The sequence below is a fragment of the Balaenoptera musculus genome, chromosome 14 (assembly GCF_009873245.2).
Source record: "Balaenoptera musculus isolate JJ_BM4_2016_0621 chromosome 14, mBalMus1.pri.v3, whole genome shotgun sequence".
Taxonomy (NCBI): domain Eukaryota; kingdom Metazoa; phylum Chordata; class Mammalia; order Artiodactyla; family Balaenopteridae; genus Balaenoptera; species Balaenoptera musculus.
In genome coordinates, this window is record NC_045798.1 from 16,382,844 (window position 1) to 16,410,769 (window position 27,926).

The 27,926-nt window shown below is 40.6% G+C and overlaps 3 protein-coding genes across 7 annotated transcripts in view; 2 read left to right on the top strand and 1 right to left on the bottom strand.

Moving 5' to 3' along the window:
• NAA25 (N-alpha-acetyltransferase 25, NatB auxiliary subunit) overlaps nucleotides 1-17,148 on the top strand; it is a 74,186-nt gene extending 57,038 nt beyond the window's left edge. For 3 of the 5 annotated variants that reach the window (XM_036823818.1, XM_036823821.1, XM_036823822.1), the window contains 4 exons: nucleotides 1,307-1,404; nucleotides 3,178-3,288; nucleotides 8,481-8,642; nucleotides 14,312-17,148. In XM_036823818.1, the coding sequence (XP_036679713.1) occupies nucleotides 1,307-1,404; nucleotides 3,178-3,288; nucleotides 8,481-8,642; nucleotides 14,312-14,410 (470 nt within the window). In that variant the 3' untranslated portion in view covers nucleotides 14,411-17,148. The other 2 variants (XM_036823819.1, XM_036823820.1) reach the window with 2 other exon arrangements.
• Nucleotides 17,149-20,395: 3,247 nt separating this feature from the next.
• Nucleotides 20,396-27,926, bottom strand: ERP29 (endoplasmic reticulum protein 29). Its single transcript, XM_036823837.1, has 3 exons — nucleotides 27,612-27,926; nucleotides 23,130-23,268; nucleotides 20,396-21,223 (listed from the first exon to the last, which is right to left on the bottom strand). Exons 1-3 carry the CDS (start codon nucleotides 27,753-27,755, stop codon nucleotides 20,721-20,723), a joined length of 786 nt encoding a protein of 261 aa, XP_036679732.1. The 5' UTR covers nucleotides 27,756-27,926; the 3' UTR covers nucleotides 20,396-20,720.
• The window catches only part of TMEM116 (transmembrane protein 116), a 105,600-nt gene continuing 102,000 nt past the window's right edge, over nucleotides 24,327-27,926 (top strand). Inside the window, exon 1 of the mRNA XM_036823836.1 lies at nucleotides 24,327-27,406. The gene's annotated coding sequence lies outside the window, so the exon portion shown is untranslated. The remainder of the gene's footprint in view (nucleotides 27,407-27,926) is intronic.

The window sequence follows — 27,926 nt, forward strand, 5'->3', positions numbered from 1 at the left end:
TTATTTATTTGTTCGCGCTGGGTCTTAGTTGCGGCAGGCAGCCTCCTTAGTTGTGGCTCGCAGGCTCCTTAGTTGCAGCACATGGGCTTCCTTAGTTGTGGCATGTGAACTCTTTTTTTTTTTTTATAAATTTATTTATTTATTTATTTTTGGCTGTGTTGGGTCTTCGTTTCTGTACGAGGGCTTTCTCTAGTTGCGGCGAGCGGGGGCCACTCTTCATCGCAGTGCGCGGCCCTCTCACTGTTGCGGCCTCTCTTGTTGCGGAGCACAGGCTCCAGACGCGCAGGCTCAGTAATTGTGGCTCACGGGCCCAGCCGCTCCGCGGCATGTGGGATCTTCCCAGACCAGGGCTCGAACCCGTGTGTCCCCTGCATTGGCAGGCAGATTCTTAACCACTGCGCCACCAGGGAAGCCCGGCATGTGAACTCTTAATTGCGGCATGCATGTGGGATCTAGTTCCCTGACCATGGATTAACCCAGGCCACCTGCACTGGAAGCGTGGAGTCTTAACCACTGGACCACCAGGGAAGTCCCCGTAGCTGGTGTTTAGACCCTAGAATATATAATTTATAAGTCTGCCTTTTATGTTTTGAAGACAATAGAGCAGTAGTCATGTGGCTTTTTAAAGAGCTTAAAATAGGGCTTCCCTGGTGGCACAATGGTTGGGAGTCTGCCTGCCAATGCAGGGGACACGGGTTCAAGCCCTGGTCCAGGAAGATCCCACATGCCGCGGAGCAGCTAAGCCCGTGAGCCACAACTGCTGAGCCTGCGCTCTAGGGCCCACGAGCCACAACTACTGAGCCCACGTGCCACAACTACTGAAACCCGTGTGCCTAGAGTCTGTGCTCTACAACAAGAGAAGCCACTGCAATGAGAAGCCTGCGCCACAACTGCTGAGCCTGCGCTCTAGGGCCCACGAGCCACAACTACTGAGCCCACGTGCCACAACTACTGAAACCCGCGTGCCTAGAGTCTGTGCTCTGCAACAAGAGAAGCCACTGCAATGAGAAGCCTGCGCACCACAACGAAGAGTAGTCCCTGTTCGCCACGACTAGAGAAAGCCTGTGGGCAGCAACAAAGACCCAATGCAGCCAAAAACAATAAATAAATAAAATAAATAAACTTAAAAAAAATAAATAAAGAGCTTAAAATAGATATTCTTTGGTGTTTGTTTCATTGGGGTGGGGGAGCTTTCTGGATTAAATCTTTATATTTGCTTATTCTTTATTAGATTGTGCATTGTGTTCCTAAAAATAACATTGAAACAAAAGCTGAATAAAACCATAAAATATTTTTCTGTTTTCAGATGTCTTCAGTAAATGTAAAGGTGATCTTTTAGAAGTTAAAGATGGTAACTTGAAAACACATCCTACTCTTTTAGAAAATCTAGTCTTCTTGGTTGAGGTATGTTTTTGTTCTCTTTGTGAAAAACTCAATTTTCCTTAATTGTATGCAGGATTAATTTTTCAAAAATGAACAGGTAATAGGCACCTTATGCCTGTAATTTAACCCCTCACTCCCACCTTTTGTTAATTGAAAAGCAATTTCAATTTTCTGAACTAATTCCTTCCAAGGATATCGGGAGAATTTCATTCATAATGCTAGGGTAAAACTTCTTGAAATTTGCTTTACAAATCTCTTAAAGATTCCTCAGATTCACTGCAAATCTAGCTCTCTTCTGTTCATTTTCCTTTTTGACTCAACTATTATGTAGTTAAGTTAATTTGCCAGCTTTCTAAATTTGTTGCTGCTGTTCACTAATTGCTGAGATTCTGCATTATGGAGGAGAATCCAGGAGCTGATGTAGCAAAACACTTTTTTTCTTTTAGCCAGAGAGAGAAAGAAGAGGATCGCAACACTCATAATCCATTATCTTTTTTCCGTTTATTTTGTCACATGTTTGTTTACTTTCTTTTTCTACTAGTCTGTAAGCTTCCTGAAGGCAATATTTTCTGTTTTGGTGACATTTTAAGTGCCTAAGAGATACTTAATGAGTGAATGAGAAATAATTGCATGTATATATGTACATGCATACACTGTAGCATAGGTGAAGACGTGTAAACACCTAACTTAATTCAAAGGAGAATATGTGCTGACCAACTGGGGAGATTTCTTTATATACAATTTAAGGTTTGCAGGTGAGGCAGTATCTTATCTGGATGGAGAGGTGGGTGGGGAGAGGCATATTTTACAGAACCTTTGGATTCCATACCTAGGAATTTGGACTTTTCACTTCAGTGAAAAGGATGTTAATGGATCCCCATCTCCTGCAAGGAAGTGAAAGAAAATTGGACTGAGTAGAGCAGGTGTCCTGAACCCCCAGGCCACGGACTGTTAACCAGTCTGTTAACAGACTGTTAGGAACTGGGCTGTACAGCAGGAGGTGAGCAGCAGGTGAGCGAAGCTTCATCTGTGTTTACAACCGCTCCCCATCACTTGCATTACCACCTGAGCTCTGCCTCCTGTCAGATCAGCAGCGGCATTAGATTCTCACAGGAGCGCAAACCCTACTGTGAACTGCGCATGTGAGGGATCTAGGTTGCGTGCTCCTTATGAGAATCTAATGCCTGATGACCTGAGGTGGAGCTGAGGCAGTGATACTAGCACTGGGGAGTGGCTGCAAATACAGATTATCATTAGCAGAGAGGTTTGACTGCACAGAGACCATAATAAATCAATTGCTTGCAGACTCATATCAAAACCCTATCAGTGAATGGCAAGTGAAAACAAGCTCAGGGCTCCCACTGATTCTGCATTATGGTGAGTTGTATAATTATTTCATTATACATTACAGTGTAATTATAATAGAAATAAAGTGCACAATAAACGTAATGTGCCTGAATCATCCCCAAACCATCCCCCCATCCATGGAAAAATTGTCTTCCACAAAACCGGTCCCTGGTGCCAAAAAGTTTGGGGACCACTGGAGTAGAGGATGAGTTTAGAGCTGGGAGAGCCAGAAGAAAGAATAAAGACAGTATTCTGAGTAGGAGATGAAGAAGACCTGGATCAATGTGGTGATTGTAGAAATTAGAGAGTGGAGAGTTACAAGAGAACTTGAAGAGATTTGCATAGAAGAGCTGTTTGCACAGAATTTGTTTAGTTCATAATCTTTGTTCTTGATAGATATCTTGAGTGTAATCCTTATTGATGAATTTGCAATTTTTCCGCTTTCAGACTATTTCTATTATCCTTTGGGTGTCCAGTTACTGTGAGAGTGTCCTGCGACCATACAAATTAAATTTACAGAAAAAGAAGAAGAAGAAAAAAGAAACCAGCATCGTCATGGTAATAACAGAGAAAACACAAGTAACAATCTGGCTGCATGCTGCCTTTTCTTTTCACTGTTTTCCTGCATTTTGTAAGAGATCATAGGACCCAGTATGCATTCATTTTCTCTCCCCAGCTTTTTAAAAAAATAATACACCTGCAGAAAAGCTGAAAGACTAGTATAATGACACCCAGACATCCTTACCTAGATTCACCACTTGTTAACAATTTGCCACATTTGCTTTATCTCTCTCTCTCTCTCTCTCTCTCTCTGATTCTCTACCTCCCCCACCCCCATTTGTTGAACCATTTGAAAGAAAAGTACAGACTGTGATACTTAACACACCAGGGTAGAACAGGGGAAGTCTCCTACAAAACCATAATACTCAAGATATTTTCACACTCAAGATATTTAATATTGATAACAATAATATTATAATGTCCATATTAACCTTTTCCCTGTTATCCCAGTTACATCCCGTATAGTCTTTTTCAAAATACTAGAATCCTACTAAGGATCTGACACAGCTTTTAGTTGTCATTTCTCTGTACCTTTCTTTCATCAAGCGTACTTCCTTAGCTTTTGTTTGTCTTTATTGTTGAAAAGTCTAGCTAGGTTTTTGGTAGACTATCCCACAGTCTGGATTTGGCTAATTGTTTCCATAGATTTAGGTTAAACATAGATGCTGTGTCCTTTTTAGCAATTAAATTAGGAGGCACTAATGTTATTACATCCCATTATTGATAATTTCAGATTTAATTATTTGATAAAGGAAGTATCTGCCGGATTTCTTTATTGTAAGAGTGTCTTCCCTCCCCGTGTAATTAATCTGTGAGATGATGCTTTGAGACTCTGAATATCCTGTTCCCCACCAGCCTTTCACCCACTGGTTTTAACACCCATTGTTAGTCTAACTTGCATGAATCATTTATTTCTTTGGTGGTTCCACAATGGTGATTTTAAAAAATTCTACCAATCATTTATCATTTATTAACTGGCATTCTGTAAAATAGAGCTGTATATATATATTTTTTTAACTTTTTTTTAAAAAATTTATTTATTTATTTATTTTTGGCTGCGTTGGGTCTTCGTTTCCGTGCAAGGGCTTTCTCCAGTTGCGGCGAGCAGGGGCCACTCTTCATCGCGGTGCACGGGCCTCTCACTGTCGCGGCCTCTCCCGTTGCGGAGCACGGGCTCCAGACGCGCAGGCTCAGTAGCTGTGGCTCACGGGCTTAGTTGCTCCGCGGCATGTGGGATCCTCCCAGACCAGGGCTCGAACCCGTGTCCCCTGCATTGGCAGGCAGACTCTCAACCGCTGCGCCACCAGGGAAGCCTGAGCTGTATATTTTTAATATCACTATTTTAGTATCACTGTGGACTCATTCCTTTTTAAATTTACCTTGTAAACCATTATCATCATTTTCTTTTGGATGCACAGATTTGGCTAATGGGAGCCACTTTAAGCTGGTTCCCGTTCTTGAACATCATTGGTCTTTGAGCCCTTACTGTCTGAAACAACAAAAATGCTCCAAGCACTTTGTACTCACCCACTGAACTGAAATCAGACATTTTTTTCAATGAACCCTGGTTCCTTTATGGGGAATGGTATTCAAAATACCAAGATCTAGTTGTTAGGTATACTAATTGCTATTAGGGTTTTACTGTTTCTAGTTCATGTCCGTGAAGAGAGGAAATTTATTTACACACACACACACACACGCACACACACAGTTTTAAATAATTAATTCTTACTGATACCTCCAGTTTTAGTCCAATATCAATGTTCTTCCTTCCATTCCTTCCCTCATTCCATATTTGTAGTTTTCTTTTCAGAGTAAGAACCATGGTTCCCAAAAGCATCAATATATTTATTCATTTGCTGTTTTACAATAAATACTAAATAGTTTTGGAATTAGTACATTGGTTCCACTACCAGTTCAATAACAAACCCACTAAATAAAGTTCAAATTTTTGCATTTCTTTTTTGTCCTTAGAATATGTTCCAGTGAATGTAGACAGTTGAGGTACTCTGTAAAAGCAGTGGAATTAAAAACTCAGATTATATTATTAGTGTGATGTAAATAAGATTCATCTATTTCTGTTTGTATTCAATTTTGGAGTTTCCTCCCATCTTAATTGATTTAATTTTTGCATGTGTAAAACATTAACATAATTTATATCCTTTTCATAAGGAAAGATGATTAGGATTTATTCTCTAATGGCATGCTGTTTTGTTAATGTTTGAATTTATCTTATTAATGGAAGATTTTTGTTCACTATAGGAATATAGTAACCATTGTCGTTTGAAAATGTTGATGGTTTTATTAGTAATACTAACTTCCTGCACAATTCAGTAACAATTCAGGAATTTTTTAGATTTGACACTTGTCCTGGGTGTTGCCATTCATTCATTTCTCTCCTTCACTTTGTTCAAGATAATTTAACAGATCATGAGTGCAGAGTTTGAAAGAATTGATTAGAGTTGCATGATTACTTTCTCTTCTAATGAAAACCTACACTCCTAGTACTTGTCAAATAGCTTTTGGTATTTGGATTTTGTGAGAGTTTTTGTAGTTATTGCTTTTCTAATTTCCAAAAATGAGAATAGCCGCCTATTTTTCTGATTGTCAGTGTAACCTAAATATATGAATAAAGTGAAGATCACCCATTTTCCCAGCAAACAGAGATAGCCACTGCATACAAACCAGAATCATGCTCTATAGAAAGTTCTGCAACTTTGCTATTTGTTTTTGTTTTCACTTAATAGGGTATCTTAGACATCTCTTCATTTCAGCAAATATAGATGTATCTCATTACTTTTAATGGTTATGTACTATCCTGTTATATTAATATACCATAACTTATTCCCATTGTTGAATGTTTAGTTGGTTCTGATTTTCTTTTAATATTATAAATAGTGCTGCTATTAAAATATGGACAAACACAAGATGAATTTATAATATGATTTCCTTAGGCTATCTCTTAGATCTGACATTACTATGTATACAGGTTTCCCCTGCTATCCAGAAGTATATAGCATTCCTTTGAAACCTTTCATAAGCCCAGGTGGCATAAGGGGAAGAAGCAATTACCTTAGGACACATCTTGCTAATGGATGCACAAAGTAAATTGAGATAAAGCACAGATGCTTACAGACATAGTTCACTGCTGTGGCGGCTTGATGTTGAGTGGCACTTCCGGTGCCACTGTTGCTGCTCAGGGTGTGCGCTGCTTCTGTAACAGCTTGCTGCAAACGCTTTTCACCTTCTTTTTCCTGTGAAAGCGAAAATCCTTTTTGGATTTCTTTTGGTTAGCCAAAACAGGTACTAATGTAGGTCTTTCATGAAAGCTAAAGTGGCATAAAGTGAACTTTCAAAAAGCTGGAGATACCTGTTTTTACATTCCCCAGTGGTGTGGTGTATCTGTATCCTTACCCATTTGATAGGCAAACATTGGAACTCTCCTTTTTCCAATTTGCGTTAAAAAAATTCTATTGATGTTGCACCTTCAAAGAAGACTTCTTGAGTGAAAAGCTGGCCTTACTAGTTGATTGGCTAGGTTTCTTGTGTTTATCTGTTTTTTAAATTGTATCACTGCTGGGATTTCTTTGATATATTTTCTGTTTCTGTCTTTGCCCAAGTTTCCTATCGTGGTAGTAGTATTTTTTCCATTGATATGTTTTGAGCTATTGGACTCTTAACATAGTAGTGTTAACATAATCCTTTTTCATATATGATGCAGTTTTTTTTCAGTTTGACATGTCTTTTAACTTGAGTGATTTTTTTTGTCAAATATAGTAACGTAAAAAATAGGATTTTTTTTCATGCCTAACTCCTTTGAATTAATGCTTAGATCATTGGTTTCATGGTTTTAACCTTTTTCTAATGGGATTTGGACTCCAAATTTGCTGCTAATCACCACTATATGTTTATCCCACAAATTTGGTACTTCATATCTTCATCTGACATAGCAAACATTTTTTTCTAATACTTGTGATTTATTCTTTGACCATTGTTTTGTTTAGGTGCTATTCAATAATTTCCAAATGTATGGTGATTTAAAAATTTTTTTTAGTTTTTGTACAATTTTTAAAGATTACTTTCCATTTACAGATATTACAAAATATTGGCTATATGCCCCATGTTGTACAATACATCCTTGAGCCTATCTTAACCCAGTAGTTTGTACCTCCCACTCCCCTACCCACCTATTGCCCCTCCCCCAAGATTTTTTTTTAACTGTTCTTAGGTTAGTATTATGTTTAGAAAGACCTTTTCAATTTATGATCGCAAAAGCCACTACCTAAATCCTCTTCTGGTGCTTCGATGGATTTTTTAAAAAAATTTAAGTATTTAAATCTGTCTGGAATTTATTTTGTTATTTATTATTTTATTTATTTTATATTTCACAATATAGCTAGCTATTCAGTACCATTCATCCACTTGAAAACCACTGTTTTGAAAGGTCACCATTTAAATTCCTTTATATTCTTTGCTCTATCTTGGGATTTGTGTCCTTTCAGTCTTTGTCAATTTACTTATATACCAGTCCCATCCGGATTTAATGTAACTTTATAATATACTCTCATATCTATTAGGGCAAGTTCCCCTTAACGGCTCTTTTTCAGAATTTTCTTGATTGTTGTCACCCATCATTTTTTTCATTAGAATTTAGAATTTCTGTTTCTGTTATTAACATTACAGGAAATCTCAAAGACATAAAGAGAAGAAATGAAGTCTTGGTTCTTCTCATCTCCTTTAGTGTTCTAGGAGATTCCCAACCTGAAGTTGAATAATGACCAACTAAGATTTTTTATTCTTTTTTTCACCTCCGCTTCCCCAGAGTGAAATAAAACCACACTGGAAAAAAGTCATCATTACTGAGTTAGCATTTGGTGGCTATTAAATTTACCTTGGTTTGAGAGACTCTTTTAATATCCAAAACTATATCTATCCTTGTTACTATTTTTTTTTGTGGGGACCACACCACACACCATGTGGGATCTTATTTCCCCAACCAGGGATTGAACCCGCACCCCCTGCTGAGGAAGTGCGGAGTCTTAACCACTGGATCTCCAGGGAAGTCCCATCCTGTTACTATTAATAGAATTAAGTAATGCTATAGCATGAAATTAGTATATCTTATGTGATATAGCATGGGAGAAATATGTTTGATAATCTTTCAACTTTTTAAAAATCTTTTTTTCCAGCCACCTGTCTTTACCAGTTTCCAAGACTATGTTACTGGGCTTCAGACTTTAATTTCGAATGTTGTGGATCATATTAAAGGACTTGAAGCACATCTAATTGCACTTAAACTTGAAGAACTTATTTTAGAAGACACTTCCCTCTCACTGGTAAGAGACTGCATGGTAAGAGACTATAGTTGATCAGCAATAAGTTATATATAGATATTCAAGTGTTCCTATTGTTATCACAGGGACAAGTTAATTTTCAATTCATTATTCTCTCCTATGGGACTTGTGATTAGAAGGTGCCTGGCACTGGTTTTTTGCTGTGGTCTTGGTGGTGGTGGTGTCTCCTCCCCCTTCATCCCCCCTCCCGCTTTCCACCTTTGAATACATCTTTGGGGGTGTTCTTTTACTGTGAAAACAACTGATGAATTGTTGAGGAGTAGAATGAGTATTGTCCCTGTTTTGAGCACCATAGGAGACCAGCCATACTTTTGAGATTCAGGGACAATCTCCTTGACTGAGAACTTACCTGCTGTCGGATTGGCTGGTTTCTTTGCCAGCCCAGCAATTATCACATGGAAAAGGAAAGATGCTGGACATCAGAACTAATTATGTCAGTAATAATGAGGCCAGAGCAAGCCAGCAAAAAAGGAATGGAAACAAGTATGGAATCAAAGGTACTAGTCAGTTTTCTCCTGATCATTATTTTAAGCTAGTTTCTTAAAATTCTGCTAGCAAAATCCCTGATTAAAGTCTCACTTAAAAATGTGGATTCTTTTTAAAAAGTTAGTTAAATAAACAAACCAAATGGTGTCAGGTGGAGTTAACATGCACCAGCCTTGGAGTAGGTTTAGGATTTTGATAGGAGCCAGAAGAGCAATGGGGAGCCACCTGATTCTGGCTAGTTGTTCCAGTGATGAAACTCCGATCGTGAGGAAAATGCTTTCCTTGAGTAGTTTGTCTGACCTAAGCCTCTGCTGATGAGGAAGCTCATCCAGCAGTCTGAGGGCAGGCATCATCCTAGCCTAAGACCTCCACCAGGCTCTTCTAGGAAGGGAGTGAATGGAATCTTGCTTGGCCACACCAGCTTTAAAGGTTGTAAGCCCCTCTTTTGTAAATGTCAACATGTTAGAGCTTTGAAAAAAGGGCTTACTGTGGGAAAGGGCTCAGAACATTTAACATTCCAAAGACTGATTAAAGAAAGCAGACAAGTGTGGCTAGAAGTTTGGTTTTAGCCAGTTAAGCTATATATTCAACTGTTTTCTTATGTACATTAGAATGAATATAGACTTCAGTGGTAATTAGAGGTACTGATTGATGGATTATTAATTCTTTAGTATTTTTGTCTTCCTTTTTTTAAGCCTTACATTGTTTTGGAAAGTAAAATATGTACATGGTAAAAAAAAAAAAATTCAAAGAGTAAAGAAAGAATATCCAGTGAAATGTCTCCTTTTCATTCTAACCCATTCCCTAGTTCCCTTTTTAGAAGGAACTGCTTGTTATCAATGATTTCTTGTGTAATCTTCCTGAGTTAGAGAACCCATTTACAAGTACGTTATGACCGTGCCCCTCCCCCCCACATCTTGCCTTTAAACACAAATGATAGCATATTATACATATTGTTTAGTCTCTTGTTTTTGTGTTTAGTCTCTAGGAGATCATTACATATAAGTAACTTATCTACCTTGTTCCTTTTAACTGCTCTGTAGTGTTTCACTGTTTCTTTACAGACAAATATGTATGCTTGTTACAAGAGAATTAGAAAAAAGAGAGTAGCACCTCCCAGTTCCCAGCCCCAAATGAGTCCCAGTCCCACCATCCAGAACCACCTCTACCTCTCCCTCTTCTCTATCCCCTTTAACACATTTGTGTCTGCCATTAGCCTTTATGACTTCCAGGTACTTGGTTACCCAGTAAAGGCCTAGTAATTAAATCCTTGTGAAACTGGTACATCCCAGGCAGGAATCTGCCTTCTTCCCCCATGTGCATGCCAAAAGGTCCTTGCTGGTCCTTTTGGACCCCTTTTACCTATAAAGAGATCTGGTAATTCATAGTAGTAGATTTGGAGCTGTTTAACTTTTGACTTTTTAGATTAAATGCAAACTCATTCTGTGCTCTAAACTCCCATCCCCTTTTGTGAATAGTATAGAAAAGTAAGAACTCGAAATTATAGTACCAATTTTTTAAAATCTTAAGGATTGCACACTTGGACAGATGTCACATTGCTTCATGTGGTTGGGCTTTGCTGGACATCTTTGAGATTTTCAATAAGTAGATATAAATTTATTGAGCTCACTATTGTTGAGCTTAAAGCTTGTAGAAATATAATGATCAAAGACCTGGCTGTAGAGTAGAGCGATGCGTACAAATTACTAAATTGGAGATACAATATAGGCACAAAAATCTGAGTGAGTCAAAAAGAGTCTCATTGGAAAGGGGACATTTGAGGATTAATAAATTTTCACCAGGCAGACAGGAATGGAGGAAAGGAATCCCAAGCAGGAGGAGGCACAGACAACAGCACAGAGGCAGGAAAGTGAATTGTGTGGTGCACCATGAGTCATTTGGCAGAGCCAGAGCCCATGGTGATTTCGGACGCAGGCAGCAGTAAGCGGCAGCTTGCAGCAAGCAGCAGTGAGCAGTAGCAGGAAGCAAGATCTTAGTTCCCAGACCAGGAGTCCTAACCACTGGACCACAGGGGCCAGCAGCTAGGGCCTGGGGCCCTAGTCCTTACGTGCGTTGGCAAGAAAGAATTCAGGCAAGGAGGCAGAAGGTAAAGAAAAGTAAAAACTTTATTGGAAAAGTAAAGTACATGCAGAAAGATGCACGGGCGAACTCAGAGAGTCGTGCCTTTGGGAAGTTTAAATCCTTTATAAGGTGTCAGTCTTACGGGTCTTTGTCTTCTTTTTGGCCAGTTGTATTGTTTTGACCCCAGGGCTAATTTGTTTCTGGACCCTCCCCTGGGTGCGCACGCACCCCTAAGTTAAGATGGATCCCACTGCAAAGGCCTCTGGGAGGAGATGGCAGGACTTACTATGGTCTGGCATCTCCTGCCTTTTTGACGCTGTGTAGGCTTTTGCGCCTGCGTAGTGTTTCCCTTGCCCCAAGGATGGGAAGTGTGTGACCTCTGGATCATTTAATAGGGTTTAGTCCCACTCTGTCCCTGCCATAAAAATGCCCAATGTCCGGTTATTTACCCTGTTCCTGTTGCTGGTTTTTATATTGAGGTGCACATCTCGAAATATAGACAGGAGTCCAGTCATAAACATGTAGTCCTGGAGCCCGTTTGTCTCTTGCTTCAGGAAATGTAAACAGGGACTGGTAATGAATGTCCGGCCTGGAGCTCATCTTCTCACCCCATGAGGTGTGAACAGGAGGCCAGTTGTAAATGCCTAGCCTGGAGCCCATCTATCTCCTGCCTCAATGGTATGTGGGAAGGACTGTTGGATACAAAGGTGACAGGCATAGTAGCCCTGCTGTTGTCAAAGAGGATTGAGTGGTTGTTCTTGTTGAAAGATCTATCTGCCTCCTGAAATGAGGAATAAGATTTCTCATTTTGATTATTCTAGAGGTTATCCTTAACTCTGGGCTACTTTCTAGATTTTCCAAGCCCTGGTTCTGTCTTCATCTTTTGACCTTGGAAAAGTCGCTTAACCTCTTTGGGCCTCAATTTCTTTATTTGTAAAATGGAAATCATAATAATGTTAACGCAAGCTCACGTGCCCAGTGCACAGTGAGCCCAAACAAACTGAAACGTTGGAGTTTGGAGCAGAGAAAGGTTTATTACAAGGCCATGCAAGGAGACGGTTGGCTCATGCCCTAAAAGCCCAGAACTCCCTGAAGGGTTTCAGCAAAGCATTTTTAAAAGCCAGGTGAGGGAGGAGGGTCGCAGGGTGTGTGATCAGATCGTGCACAGTTCTGTGATTGGCTGATGATGGGGGAACAGGGTGGTGTCACAGGGGTTAACTTTATCAGTCCTTAGGCTCCAGGAGGCCTGGGGGCTCTGTGCTCATGGTCATCAAGTAGTTAACATCTTCCATTTGGTGGGGGGATTGATTTCACATCTGCAAAACAATTCAGGAAATTTGCATCAAATACTGTTATCTAGGTACTTCAGAGAAGAGCTAAAGCAGAGGATATGGGGGAAGGCCTGTCCCAGGAGGGCCCCATAGTGCCCTGCTCGGATACAATAATACCTACTTCATAGGGTTGTAGTGAAGATTAAACAAAACAATAATGGCTTTATATTGCCTTATTTTGTTAAAGTCATGATACATATAACATACTGAGCAGCACCGGCCACCAAATATTGGATCCATGTAGTGCTCAGTACTTTCTTCTGGGTTTAAAAAAAAAAAAGAAAAAAAAACAACTTCAGTTCCATTTACATTAGGTTCACTTTTTTCTTTCCTTCCTTCCTTTCTTTCTAAACTTGAAACACTATGAACAAGGCCTCTGGAGTACTACCTCTAGTCCTGGTCCCCTTTCCTCTTCCCTAGCGGTATCCACTGAAGCTGGTTGTATGCCAAGACACCCCTCCCTCCTTTTTAAAATATTTATTTATTTTGGTTGCACCAGGTATTTGTTGCAGCATGTGGGATCTTTTAGTTGCAGCATGTGGGCTCATAGTTGTGGCATTCGAACTCTTAGTTGTGGCATGCATGTGGGATCTAGTTCCCGAGTAGGGATTGAACCTGGGCCACCTGCATTGGGAGCACGGAGTCTTATCCACTGGACCACCAGGGAAGTGTCCCCCTCCCCACCCTTTCTTAAAAAAACCATCTGGTCTTAATGTAACTTTATAATGTACTCTAACATCTGTTAGGTGTTTTTAAAGTAAATCATATACACTTTATTTTATTCAAAAGCATTGTTTTTTTCACTCAACCAATATTCAAGAGTTCTGTTCAGGCTAATGCATCTAGATCAATCTTGTTCTTTTAAACAACTGTATAGTGTTCAAAATATGAATGTACCACAGCCATTGGACATATTTTTAGGTTGTTTCTGTACATTTGCTTTTACATATAGTACTGAATGAAATGTATTTGTGTACATACCTTTTTATGCACTTGTTGGGTCATAAAGTGTGCTTATCTGGTTTCTTTTGGGCTTTAAAGTACTGCCAACTTCAGGTAAAGCTAACCAGTTTTCAGGCAACCTTCTTTCTGTGTTTGAACACTCCATCCCCTTTATTTTTTGTGCTTTCTACCACAGGTCAAACGTGCAGCAAATATTTAACTCACATATTTGAGCAGCCTTAGGAAAACTGGTCTTTTTTAGTTGTTTGGCCTCTGGAACACGATCGTGGACTTTGTCAATATGGAGGGAGGCCTGTCAATATTGTAACTAGAAAAGATGATACTGGTAAATTTGATGCCTTTAAAAAGTGGCTGTGATAAGTCTAAATTAATAATAAATTTCTACTTTTTTTCCGATGAAACTAATAATAAGAAATCTCAATTTTTCTACTTTGTACAGCTCGTAACAAAATAGTAGTGATTTTATGGCTAAAGTACTTAGTAATAATTTTCTAACTTTTTTTCTTGATGAAAACTAGAAATGAGAAATCTCGCTTTTCCAACTTGATATAATTATAACAAGGTTACTTGAAAGATTGGTAATGCTAAAGCAACAGGGGTCTCAGTGAAAAGTCACATGGAAAAATATACATCTGTGATGAGTTTAGCCATCTTTGCATTTAATGAAATTGAAAATGACCCACTCTATTCTGATAGAGCTTGCAGTGAGACCAGAGGTAGTGGTAATTTTAACTTATACCTGAGGATCTCTAATCTGGGGGAATGCTTCCGGAGCAAGACCACTAATTCTTGTTTCCTTTGTAGGAAGAGAGAAAATTTTCAAAGACTGTACAAGGGAAGGTACAGAGCAGTTACCTGCACTCACTTCTGGAAATTGGGGAGCTGCTGAAAAAAAAGACTTGAGACTACAAAGAAAACTAAAAATTTAAGTTAGTGTGAACCACAAGCACTGATGACTCTACAACAGAAAATGACATCATCTTCCCAGGCAAAAGCTACATCTGGTTGACCATCATTTTAATCCAGAACTTCCTCATAAAATGCATGAAGGACTTTGATCGTGAATTAATTTTTTAGGTATTAAATGTATACAACTGATTAAATTATTGTATATAAACCAGAAGCAGGACCCTCATCTGGGTTTGACCACTTTTTATACATGTTCATATGCATATGGCAGCCACAAGAGAACCCCCCTCTTCTTCTTCCCTTGTATCACCAGAAACATCTGGTGGGGTGGGGGGGGAAAGCAGCAATAGAAATTAAGCATAAGCATTGACCTCAGAGCAGTTGAATGGCCCTACCATTATATCAGTGCGTGTTTTGGTCTGGTCTTGAGCCTTAGGAATCAGAAAGCAGAAGAAGAGGGGACCATGATTGGGAGCAGGCCTTCTTTCCACAGTAGCAGTTTAGTTTTTGAGGCTCCTCAAATGCTTGGCTCCCACAGAACCCAAGGCAGGTACCCAAAGGGCCTCAAGATGAAATTTGGCATAAGCACCTGCCACTGAAGGACATCACTCAGATGCCCACAGGCTTGTCGTTTTTCAGCTTAATAATCCCAATGGCCGAGACATCCCCATCCTAGCTCCTGTGAGAGTTAAATCAGAAGTAGCCTTCTGTTACCTTACAGCTGTTTGGAGGGGAAAGTAATGCAGACCACTTACAAGCCTGCTGAGACTAGCTTGCTGTCTTTCGTCTATTTGGGAAAGATGGGAATCACTGTTTTAAAGAAGAGAGGTGTAGTACATAATTTATGCAGGCAAGTCTAATACCAGTGTCATTGGTTTTGTGAGCTATATATATATGTATATGCTTTACATATATACGTATATTTTCAACATATATACATGTATATGTAAATGTATATACATGTATATATGCTTGAAAGATTTAATACTTTAGTGTTTTGTGAGTGGGAGGTTTGGGAAGGAAGAAAGGAAGGAATGTATATTAATATGGATTTAACCTAGGTTTTAAGATTTAGGCTGGCAAAAGAAATGTTATCAATTGGGCTTGAGGTTCTAGTTTACTTTTTCAAACTTGAGAATTATTACCAGGATGGTGTTTACGTTGTTCATCTGGAGCTCCCCAAGACTGTGGCTTCAGAGGTTGGTTTGACAGAAAAGATAAACATTGCTCTTGAAAATGTTACACATTTTATACAACTGCTTTGGTAACTTTTTTGTGTTTGAATCTGTGCCTCTGTTTTTGGTCTTTGTTACCCAAATACCGTTAAAGTTAGTAATTCTGAAAAGCAAAGAATTGAATTTGATGAGGAAATTCAAGTATCTGATGGAGGATTATTGGTCTTGAAGACCTTCAAGGTCCCTTTCCAACTCACTTCTCCCAGTGAGATGTGATACTTTTTTCTTTTAAAAGCAACCAAAAAAGACCTTGGAAAACCTCTGTATGCAAAGCAATTGCATTTTGTCCCTATCATTTTGACTTTCTTAGATTCACAATTTGGTGGGGTGATTAATAACTGTCTCAACTTGTAGGGAAACTTTTTTGAAAATTACTGAATTACCTGGTCAAAATAAGACTTGTTGGAAATCCTAGTCTATTCAGTAATTTAATAAAAAGTTTTGATGTTAATTGGTAGCCACAACTGTCATACCCCATCCCAAAAGAAAAGAACTGCCTTGAACAAGATGAATTAAAAATTCTGATTGATTCTGAATCTAACTTAATAACATCATAATTTCATAAAACTATGGTCTATTTAGATGGAACTTTGTGTATGGGGTTGGGAGTATGTGTGTATGGCATGTGTTCTTGAAATGATGTTTTCTTTGAATATCCAAATTACTATACATAGAAATAGAAATGTTCTTTAAAACAAGTCTATTAACTGACAGTGATCATTCTAGCATATGTGTGCTCAGTGGGCTGGCCTTGGTCCTCAGGGACAGTGTGTGACTCCAGTGGTCTACCTACCTAGTCTCTTGCCTAGGGGCATCTGGGTCCTCTACTGGTTTTAGTGACAGATAATGTTACGTTGGGGTTATGCTTCCTTTGTTACATGTTGATTTCCCTACTAAATGTAGCATTTCAATTAGATCCAACCTCTTACATTTTGAGATAATTGTAAAAAGAATGAAATTATGCAGAAATGGCCAATATCTTTTATTGATCTGTTCTTTTGGAAATTGTCATGCACTATAAATTGTGTACAGTTAAAAAAAAAAAAAATATATATATATATATATACACACATATATTCTTACATGAGAGTAAAAGCACCCCTCTCCAGCAATTGTATGTAATTGGTATCTGAAGAGAATTCCCAAATAAACTCATTGCTGATGCTGCTGCTGTTTTTTAGTTTGTGTGGGTTTTTTTGTTTTGTTTTTTGTGGAAAATTGATATTTAAAAAAAAAAAAGGAAAGGAGAAGAAAAACACGACTACTGTTTACAGACTGAAAATTACTGCTTTTTATACTACTGAGATCCTATAAGTTAAGACTCTCCAAAGCAAACATTTTGGTTTAAATCATTTATCTGATGTGGATAAAAGTTAGAGAACTTTTAGTGTTCTCCACATAATGGAAAATGTACAAATGCCTAGCTGTGTTGCCCATCAATTTTGTATATTTCATAATTTTAATTGTTCAAAATTGCATTATATTTTGCAATCACTATGTTCAATCTGGATTTGTCTTCATTCTAACTTTTAATATAAAAAAGGGGTTTCAATGTATCTAAGCCTTGTTATTGAAACTATCCTACTTTTTTGCTGTGATTTATTAATATGGGAAGTATGTATTCTTCCTTCTTCAGAATTAAGTGAAGCATAGCAAATCTACTTTAAAATGGATGGGTTAATTTATTTAAACACTTTGATCTTAAGTTGGCATTTCTGCCTGGTTCATTTTTGTTCAGATTCCTAGAAGCCACAACCTTTTAAATGGTATAAGTCGTCTCAATTTTGTATTGTTATATTCCTCAGAAAGATGGTAATATCTGTGAATTTAAAATTATTCCAAGGCCACTGGTTATTTTGTTTAAAGTACCTTGCGTGCTCGCATTCATTAATTCAACATTTATGTGTTGAGCACTTATTTACTACGTGCCACATTCCGTGTTAGGCTCTGCTGATATAATGGTAAATGAACTCTATATCCTAGTTAGTGGCTGAAGTGGGGGGAAGAGACAATAAAAATAAATATTAGTTTGTAATTAAGTCCTGATTAATAAAATGTCAGGATATGTGATACGTGGGGTCACAAGAAGACCTCTTGAGTGGTGCCATCTGACCTGAATGATAAAGAGTCAGCCATGGAAAAGCGAATACAAGTCAAAGGCCCCAAGGCAGGAAACTGCTGAGCATGTTCCAGTGACTGTAAAAAAAGGCTCAAGTGCCTGGGACTTAATGAAAGGAGCGGAAAAGGGGTACAGATTGAGATAGAAGGTGCAGTGGCGATTAGAGCAATCAGGATTTTGTAGCCAGGGGAAGAAATGAGATTTCTACATTTAGTGGGAAGTTACTGAGAGGATTGCAGGCAGGCTGATGACATGATTTATCCAAGGGTATGTGAACCCATAGATCATTTATCTATGGGCTGAGATCATTATTCAGACACACAACACAGTAGAAAGAAGAGCGGTTTGTTTTTCTTCCGTCCTAGTTTCCTTTCTGTCTTATGATACTAAATGCCCTTATTTTGAGCCCTGAAAAAGTTTTTGCCTGCTTCTTCAGTTATGAATTAACTCTACCCCAACATTCTCTTTTTCCTTTAACAAAAAGTGGGCACTTGGATATACCTCACCGCCATTTTTGACTTTCCCCAGAAGGTGGGCTCAGGTTTATACTTTTTCATGTTCCCTGTTTTTCAGATGCTGTCACTGCCTCGATGCAGACATGTATTTCATAGCAACAAGTGGAGGCTAAGCAACCATGAGCCAAATGCTTATAAAAATTAGTTGTGGGGTACCTATAGCAGTTTATGCTTGAGGAACAGAGCTTTTTTGCAACCTCAGCTTCCATGTATCTTAGCAAAAGTGGGTCCCAGGTAATGTACTATTTTCCATATGAGAAAAGCAGTTATTGCAGATAAGGCTACTAAGACCACCCAGTGGGGTTAAGGGATAGATTCAAACTCTTAAGCACCGATGAAATGAGCTAAAATCCACAGTGTCCCACGTCCCCCCTCCCCGCCTCATACACACACTCCATCTCACATTCTTCATCTTGATGGCCATGTTCAAATTCTCAGATTCTGTCTTGGCTCTCTATCGAATAATCAATCTCTCCTGAAGCAATTCAAACGCCTACATATATATATATATTTTATGTGTGTGTGTGGCACCAATTACCAAGAATTATTAGTAAATTAAAATTGTCCTTGGCACTGTTTGAGAAAACTTGCAGGTTCCTTAGAACAGGATTCTTCATATTGGATCCAGGGGCTCATGTGCTTCAGTTTATCTGGAAATTCCCTTAGTCTGATTAGTAGCATCTGAGCCACAATATTAGTGATTATATGCTAAGAAGAAGAGGGAAGGAATCCATTTGATGTGTTAGGGAAGATTTTTATGTGGCATATGCAAATCACTACAGATTCTAAACTAGAAACAGGGAGGGCCTATCTTTAATGAAAAATACTTCACACAAAGAGCCTCTGATGTATGATAATCTACTCCTGTCCAATAGCCTGTGTTTCTTCAACTCAAGACCCTAGGCTTATAAATAATGATACCCAGCATGGACCCATCCAATGAAGTACCCGTGGATGTGTTGCCCCTTTTCTTTCTCTTACAATTGAGATGAGACCACATTCAGGGACTGAATGCATTTAGTTTTAGAGTTCTCTCCCTACCTGTCATTTGTCTTATTCTGATTTCCATAAGACAATGAATACTTAATTCTTTGGAAGTGACCCTGTTTTAGGTAGATGAGAAAAAAATTAGAACAGCTCAAGCAAGTTTACCAGTGAGAAACATGCAAAAAGATCTTACAAGTTTTTCAATTAGAATTGAAATAATGAGTAGGGGACATATTGACATTGTTGGGCCTAATATATAGTTATTCTTTGTCAAATGTAAGAGTATCTATGCTGGCTATGTCAGGTGTTTAGGTTTGAACATCTTTTATCTAGTTTATTTGAACTGTAGCTTAAGCTGCACAATTTTTTTTTGTTCCATCCAATTAAACACATGGGTTTTCCTGCATTTTTGTTTCCAGTGATTTTAAATACCCAATCTGGCTGAAATGGAGGAACATAGGCAATCTGAGGTTTTATTTGCCAACTCTGCTCAACTTAAATTTCTTTATGTGGGTGCAATTAGATGTATTTCAGGAGCTGCAGTTTGATATTTTCAAATAGTTTAATATGAAAGTTTGGATGTTAACATGAAGCTTACTATTGCAGATTATTGCTCATCACTCCTGAGAAGAGATCTGAAAGTCAGTACAATGCTCTCTGCTTTTTAAAAGTTGGTACTTATTGAGTAACTAACAGTGACAAAGTGACTTAGATGGAAAACTATCCCTTTCTAAAAAAAACTTTCAATTGGACTGAATTGTATCATTTAGCTGTCTAAATCCAACTCTTAAAAAAACCTACCAGGTTATATTGGTAAAACTAAGAATTTGCTGAATGTATCCCATGGAGTATGGAAAAGAACTATACTGCCATTCAATTTTAAGGACCAGAAAATGGACAATGCCTTTTACCACTCGCAATCAGTCCACTTGAATCTGAACACCTGTGGAAAGTAATAAAGGTAGGCCTTGAGCTGGGACTAGTTTCCACAGTGTTACCAGGGTAGTCTGTTACCCTGGTAGAGCAGAGTCCACACCACCTTAGATTAAAAAATAAATTCAAAGGAGAAAGCAGGTCCATAGGCCAAAGTATAATTTGTAAAAGAAAACTGAATGGCTTCAGGTCCATTTAACCAAAACACAGAAACTTTAATTGAATCAGAATTATATCTGTCAAAAACCTGGGCAGTACACTCTTCTTTATAGCACCAATTCCTTCTGAGGGGGAATTTCACAAGCCATCTGAGTAAATGTTCCAGCTATACCCGACTGGTTACAGAGATGTTCCAAGCATAGTCACACCAGCATCAATATCTGGGCATACTCACAGATTTCTGGTTTAGTGCCACTTTTCCTACCACTCCCTTATATCCCAGGAAGATCTCACAGCCAGCAGGTAGCTTACCCCTCCCCACCCCACCAAACCCTTGAAAACCCTGGAGTGCCTTTTCATAGCTCCTGCTTCTCGGCCCCCTTCTTCTGGAAGGCAGTCAAAATGTTTAGGCTCTTCTGGAGCTCTTCCTTCTTCCCATCGCTCATCTTGTTCTTCTCAATCAGCTTGGTGATCCGGGTCATCTCTGAGGCTGGGAAGTCCTCACCTTGGTCTAAGATCTTTCCCATGATCTTAAGGTATTGCTCGGCCCACTTCTTCTCAGCCTCCTTCACACTTGCAAGGTTGTCCTGGCCCTGCTTCAAGAGGGCCTGGCGGGCCTCCATACCAGAGGCCCTGATGAAGTCTCCAGCAAGGGTGTCATACGCAGGCAGGCAACCAGGCATACCTAGGTAAACCCCATGTCCCTTTAGCCAGCGCTGGATGGCTCCAACCTTAACTGCCCCACTATATAGGACTGGGTTCTCAAAGTCCCCATCCCGGAAGAGGTAGAAGACTGGGTAGTTCTCCTTGTCCAGCCTGTACTTCTCACTCAGCTCCATATTCAGCTTGTCACCATAATCTGTGAATAGAAACCAGAAACAAGGAATAAGACATGAGGAAGGTATGGCAGGAGGTTGCTGTGAGGCCCATCTGAGCTGAGGGGAAGAAGAATCTCGGCTGTTTGAATTCCTCCTCTGCTACTTCCTAGCCATGTGGCATTAGTCAAATCCTTTAATCTCTCTGAACTTCATTTTCCTCATCTGAAAAAGGGGAATTCTGCATATTTATTATATGCCCACTATGTGCCAGGGACTGCTCTAAGTGCTGGGGACTTAGTTGTGATTTAGAGTGATTAAGAGCATCAAGCTCTCTCACCTCAAGGAGCTCATACTCTTCAAAGAGTGAGAAGAGAGATAATCAACAAATGAACCAAAGTGATTAGTGCTATGACGAAAATAAAATGGTGATATGACACAGTGACTGGGTGACAAGGCCCACTTTGGGCGGTCATGGAAGGCCTCCCTGTGAAGATGACATGAGCTGAGGGACCTGAATATGTAGGAGACATATCAGACACATCAATAGCAGACACATCAATTTGTGGGAAAAGTGTCTCAGGCAGAAAGGACTGCAAGTGCAAAAGCTCTGAGGCAGGAATGAGCTGGGTATATTTAAGGATTACAAAGTGTAGTCTGGCTGGAGCTTAGTGAATGTGTGGTAGGTAACGAACTCAGTCCCTACCATTTGAGGGCTGTTGGGAAGACCCAATGAGGGGATATGTGCACTTAACCTGGCAGAGTTAAGTGTTTAGTATGTGGTAGCTGTTAGTATTTGCTATGTCTTTCCCAAAAGGCAGTAGCAGCCCCAAGGGCTACAACTGGTTTCTTACACCTGGCCAAGAAGAAATGGCCAAGACCACCTATTACTGGGTAGTAGTATAGGAAGTGCGGGGTTCCAATCCTAGTTCTGGCACTTTATAATCCTGAGCAAGTTACTCTAAGCATCTGTTTCTTCATTTGGGGAGTCATAAAACTTTCTTCACAGAGTTGCCACAAGGATGACATACATGTAAAACACTTAGCACAGTGGCCTGGCACATAATAAACATTTCAGAAATGTCAGCTATTGTTAATATTATTAAAGCCCCAAAGGAGTGGACTCACAGTTGAGTTAGACTTGATCGACTGCCCTGAAGAAGTGTGACAGCTACTTCTATCCAAGACCAGACTCAAGAGCTCACTAGGGAACTGTGGCATCTCAGCTGGGAGGAAGCAGAGAGGGAAGAACCTACTGCATTCCTCCTAAGAATACACACTTAGGAGGAGTTCTGAATGAGCCCCTTGCTACCCCACAGCCTGAGACAAATCATTTATGCTCCTTGAGCTTCAGTTTTCCTCAAGTATAAAAAGGAGATAATGCATCTCGCTTCTCAGGCGAGGTTCAAGTGAAAATTAAAAATGCAATGTCTGTGTACATTTTTACAGACTGAAAAACCACTAAATGTTGGCAACTATGTATTAAAGTTGTTCCTATCATTGAGAGCTACCCTTGGTTTAGTGGCAGCTCTGGTGGATTTGAGCTAAAGCCCAAACCCAATAGTTGTGGTACAAAAGAGCTGAAATGAAGATGGAAAAACTGACTACGCTGTCCCCGGGGAGGCAAGGCACCCCCTCTGACTACAGTCCCCTGCAAGGAGAGCACCAAGCTCTCACAGTAAGTTTGATGTCAGTGTGGGTGAAGGGTGAAGGATGGTGAATTCCCTCCCCTCAGGCACCTGCAAGGCTGAGCTGAGGTTCTGTGGTCACAGAATCTGCTCAAGCTAAGCTTGCCGTGGGTACCAGACTCCTTGAGAGGACATGACCCCATTTATACTCCTCGTGTGTGGCTCAGACAGAAAGGCACTGGGTATTCCCCCTACAAGTAGGGAAATAATTCCTAGTTTCCTCCCCCTCTGCCCTCCTCAGTCATCCCAGACTTGTCCATACCTGAGATGCCCACCTCTGCCACCAAGAGATCATCGCTGGAAGCCGAGTTTTCAGCCAGATGCTTGAACTCATCCTGCTTCTCACCATAGGGGTACTGGGTGTCAAACTTCACCAAGACGAACTTGCTTTTGGGAATGACCTGAGGGCATACAGAGCTGAGCAAGTGGGGGTTCCCAAGGACCTTTGGGGCTAATTCCCTTTCCCAAGGGACCCCTGTTTAAGAAACAGAGTGGAAAACAAGCCCACAAGGGAGACAAGCTCTCATATACTAACCTTCATTCATTCATTCACCATTGATTCACTTAACAGTTTGACGGTGTCTACTATTGAGTACCCCATTAAGTAGTTGCTCACACTAATCAAACTGTCTGGAACAAACAATGCTATAGATGTACTAAGGCCTTCTCCTCCAGTGGCCCTTTTGGTAAGGCTAAGGAAATGCATCCTTAGCACACACTACGTTGGCCCCTGTCGTGCCCATCATCCCAGGGGCCTTTCTCTGGCAGTGAACCAGAAATCTGACCCAAACCAACCAACCGTCTATAAAGGAGTTGGCACCGCGGAGGATGCTCTGGCTAGGAAGTCCAGAGTTTGCACTCTGCAATTTCAGGGCTCATAGGAAGTTGCTGAGAGGCCAGGCTTGGGACAATGTCCCCTCCCTACACTACAGTTTCCTTGAAGTTAGATCTCTAAGACCTAAACTGTCAGGGTCCAGACTTCTATTTCAGTTATGGTAAAATTTACATCACAGGGATTTATTACATTAACTGTGTTGCACAACCATTACTAATATCTAGTTCCAGAACATTTTCATCACCCGAAAAGGAACCACATATCCATTAAGCAGTCATTCCCCAATCCTCCTTCCCCCAGCCCCCGGCAACCACTAATCTGCTTTCTGTCTGTATGGATTTGTCTACTCTGATGGACTCATACAATAAGTGACCTTTTGTGTCTAGCTTCTTTCACTTAGCATAATGTTTTCAAGATTCATTCATGTTGTAGCATGCATCAGTATTTCATTCCTTTTTATGGCCAAATAAATATTCCATTGTATGGATATATCATATTTTGTTTACCCATTCATCAGTAGATGGACATTTGGGTTGTTTCCACTTTTTGGTTATTTGTGAATAGTGCTGTTATAAACATTTGTGTACAAGTTTTTGTTTGAACACCTGTTTTCATCTCTTTTGGGAATATACCTAGGAGTGGAACTGCAGGGTCATACAGCAATTCTATGTTTAACTTATTGAGGAATTCCAAAACTTCATTTTGATGGTTTCACCCAATGCATAGATTTTATCTAATAAACTGCCTCTGGTTGGTAGTACAGCCTCCCCTCCTCCTACAACTTTTAATTTTTCTAATCAAAGTCATCACTACGGGTTAATTTTTCATCACAGGCAATCCCTGCCATAATTAAGTCAATCTGACATCAGTCCAGCTTTTGTTAGTCCTTGTTTCTTACTGTGGGTTGCTGTCCATTTCGTTTTAGGTTTTAAAAAATATTTAACAGCGCCGGAGGACACAAGGGAAGAGGGAGAAGGGACCAGAACAGGTAATCTTTAAGTGGTCACTGACTCCAAAAAGTCTGAGTTCTGGAGTCTAAGAGCAGGGAAGACTTAAAAATATAAATCAGATCACATCCCTCTGGCCCATTTGGCCTTATTTCAGTTCAACACACCAAACATTCCCACTCAGGGCCTTTTCATTTGCTGTCTCTGCTGGCTGGAGCGCCCTTTCCCTGGTTCTTTCCATGGTTGTCAAAGCTCAGTTCAAATGTCCTCTCCTAACGGGGAGGCCTCCCCCACTCATACCATCTAATTCTGCTTCATTTGCATCATACTCTAGCAGGCTACTTTCTTCACTGCATTAACCACTCTCTGAAATCCTTATTTGCTTGTTGCCGGTCCTCTCCACTAAAATATAATTTATGAGAATAAGGACCGTCTCTGACCTGTTTTCTGCTGTATTATCCCTAGTGCCCAACAGTGCCCTGGCATGTGGCAGATGCTCCGAAAATATCTGATAAATGAACAAAACCAGGGCAGGCTTTGATAGCAGATGCTACATGTCCAGGGAGAAAATGTTATAAAAGAACACATGAAAACCTAACTTCAAGGGGCCTACCTTTATATTATGCAATAATATTAATAATCATACAGTGGTGTAACACTGAAATAGAACTGAGAGGCCTTCATCTTTTATTTTCACCATTCTTAGCCATCAGCAGAATGGTTTTTGAATGGCAAACATTTGCATAGCTAATTTTTTCTTGTTCTTTTACTCAACTTGTACCTCTTAACTGCTTTAGAAATCTCTCTCGGGACTTTCCTGGTGATCCAGTGGTTAAGACTCCATGCTTCCAGTGTAGCGGGCACGGATTCGATCCCTGGTCAGGGAACTAAGATCCCACATGTGGCACAGTGCGGCCAAAAAAAAGAGAAAGAAATAGAAGTCTCTCCTTTCTTCATCCTTGAGGAATCAGCTCCAACATAACCTACATTTAGTTAACTTGCTTCTTCAATGTATAGATGAATTCATTATTCATTTATTCATTCAATAAAAAGGTAGTGAGGACCTAACATGTGCCAGGCACTGTTCTAAGTGAACACAGCAGTAAAGAAAACAGACAGGGTTTCTCATTTAGTGATGGTAAAGGGCAAGAAACAAAAAAAGACACTGGAAATCACTGAAAGGCAAAGCATGGAACAAGTCTCCTGGATATGGTAACCCTAGGAAGCTCCCCTTTTGCTCAATAGTGATGGAAGAGAGTGAGATTTAGAAAGGGACTGGAGAAAACATTTGTTCATTCATTCGACAAATTATTATTGAGCATCTTCTATGTAACAGGTAACCTGCTAGGTTGTGCAGATGATCAGTGAACAAGATACACAAGGTAGTTCTTCACAAGCATATAATATTCTAGTGTGGGACACAATACACTAGACAAGAAAAAAAAATCAGTGATGCGTGCTCTACAGAGAACTCAAACAGGGTAATGTGACTGGCACTTTAGACTGGGGGAGGGGGAAATGTGAGAAGGTAACATTTAATCCAAGCCTGAACGAGACGAGGAGCAACCAGCCTTTCAAAGATTGGGCAAAGAATGTTCTAGTCACAAAGAACTGCCAGTACAAAGGGCCTAAGGCAGTAATGAGCTAGGAACAGCCAAAAGGACAGAGGGCACGGCATGTGTGGTTGGAGCAGAGGGGACAAAGAGGAGAATGGTTAGGAGATGAGAGGAGAGGGAAGCAAGGGTCAGATCACGTAGGACTTAGGCTACTGGACTGAGAGGCTCCAGAGTGAAAACAGGGAGGCTAGTGAGGAAGCTACATAACCATAGCCTAGACTAGAGTGGTAGCTGTAAAGATGGAGACACACCAATTGATTAGGAAATACTACTGTTACAGTGCAGTTTCCCTCTAAGTCACATTTGGTCTGTGATGTTACCCCATATCCATGTTTGGGTGGTAGGGGTGTCACTTTGCCAGGAAAGCCCCCCAAAGCAAAGGGTGCTGTGGGGTGTGTGCCTGACAATCAGCCAGTCATACCTACACTTTTAAATTCTTGTAACTTTGCATTCAGTGAGCCACAGGTGCCAACTCCACAAGGAACCCTTTCGAAAATACGAAGAGTTAAACCACTTGAGATAGATTTAGAGATTTAGAGCTCCACTTCTTGGTTTCACTTCCCAGCAATGGGTACAAATAAAGAAAATAAATTAATAAATCTCAACACTTAGCTTGCCCATCTCATAGGCGAAGTTAAAAAGGCGCCAGTGGGTGCAACATTAAGGGATTGGGACTGCATTCAGCCTTCAATATTTCCAACGTCCATTTACCGAGGCCAAGACCCCAATTCTGTAAATATGAAAGCGGGGGTAGAGGCGAATCCTTCCTTCCATGTCTCGACCCGATTTTATTTGTCACCAGGCCCAAGACACTCACTGTAGGGTGGTTGAACCGAAGCTTATTCTTAACTCTCGCACTTTTTAAGGAGACGCAGAATATCTGAACAGTGGCTGCAATCCAAGCCAAAGGGAGAAGGGCGCTGAAACGCAGGCTAATGAGCCGCGTTTCCACCCTTGCCCCACCACAGACGGGTGGCGTCCGCCTAGTACCGCCCTCCGAGTCTCCTACTTGGGATTTGAGGATTGGATCTCGCCCGGCACCGCCCTCTTCCCATATGCGACGGGAAGAGGCACCCGGCTCCCTCGGCTGCACCTCTGCAGTTCTCTTGCAAAAGAGGAAGCAAGTGCAAATACTGCAAAGGTGCGCGGGGACCCTGGAACACGTATGCTCCATGGTCATGATACGGCCTCAGCCCAGATTCCAGCAGTCCTACAGGACGGTGGGAAGTCACGGGATTGTCGCTACAGACCACCTCCTGCCAGCTCTCTGTCCCGTGTCCCCCACGGGTGCGCGCTCCCCTGGGCAGTCTGGCTGCACCTGCGCGCGATGTCCCCCGCCCCGTTACCTTGTAGAAAGTGATTGTATCCAGGGGAAGGGCGCCCTTGGTGTGTAGGCCGCTGCCGCCTTGCGGAGCAGAGAGGAGCAGGAGGAACAGGAGAAGGGGAAACAATTGGGAGAGAGAAGCGGCGCGGGGAACGGCGGCAGCCATAACGCCGAATTCTCGCAGTAAGAACTAGGAAGGCTGTAGTGGAGCAAGCGCGGAGCCGGGAGTCACGTGGCTAGGAAGGCGGGCACGGGTGCGCGCACGTGTATAGCCAGGCCGGCTCTCGCCGGCCTAGGGTGAGAGGGAGGGGCCACGTGAGGGGCGGGGAAATTGAGC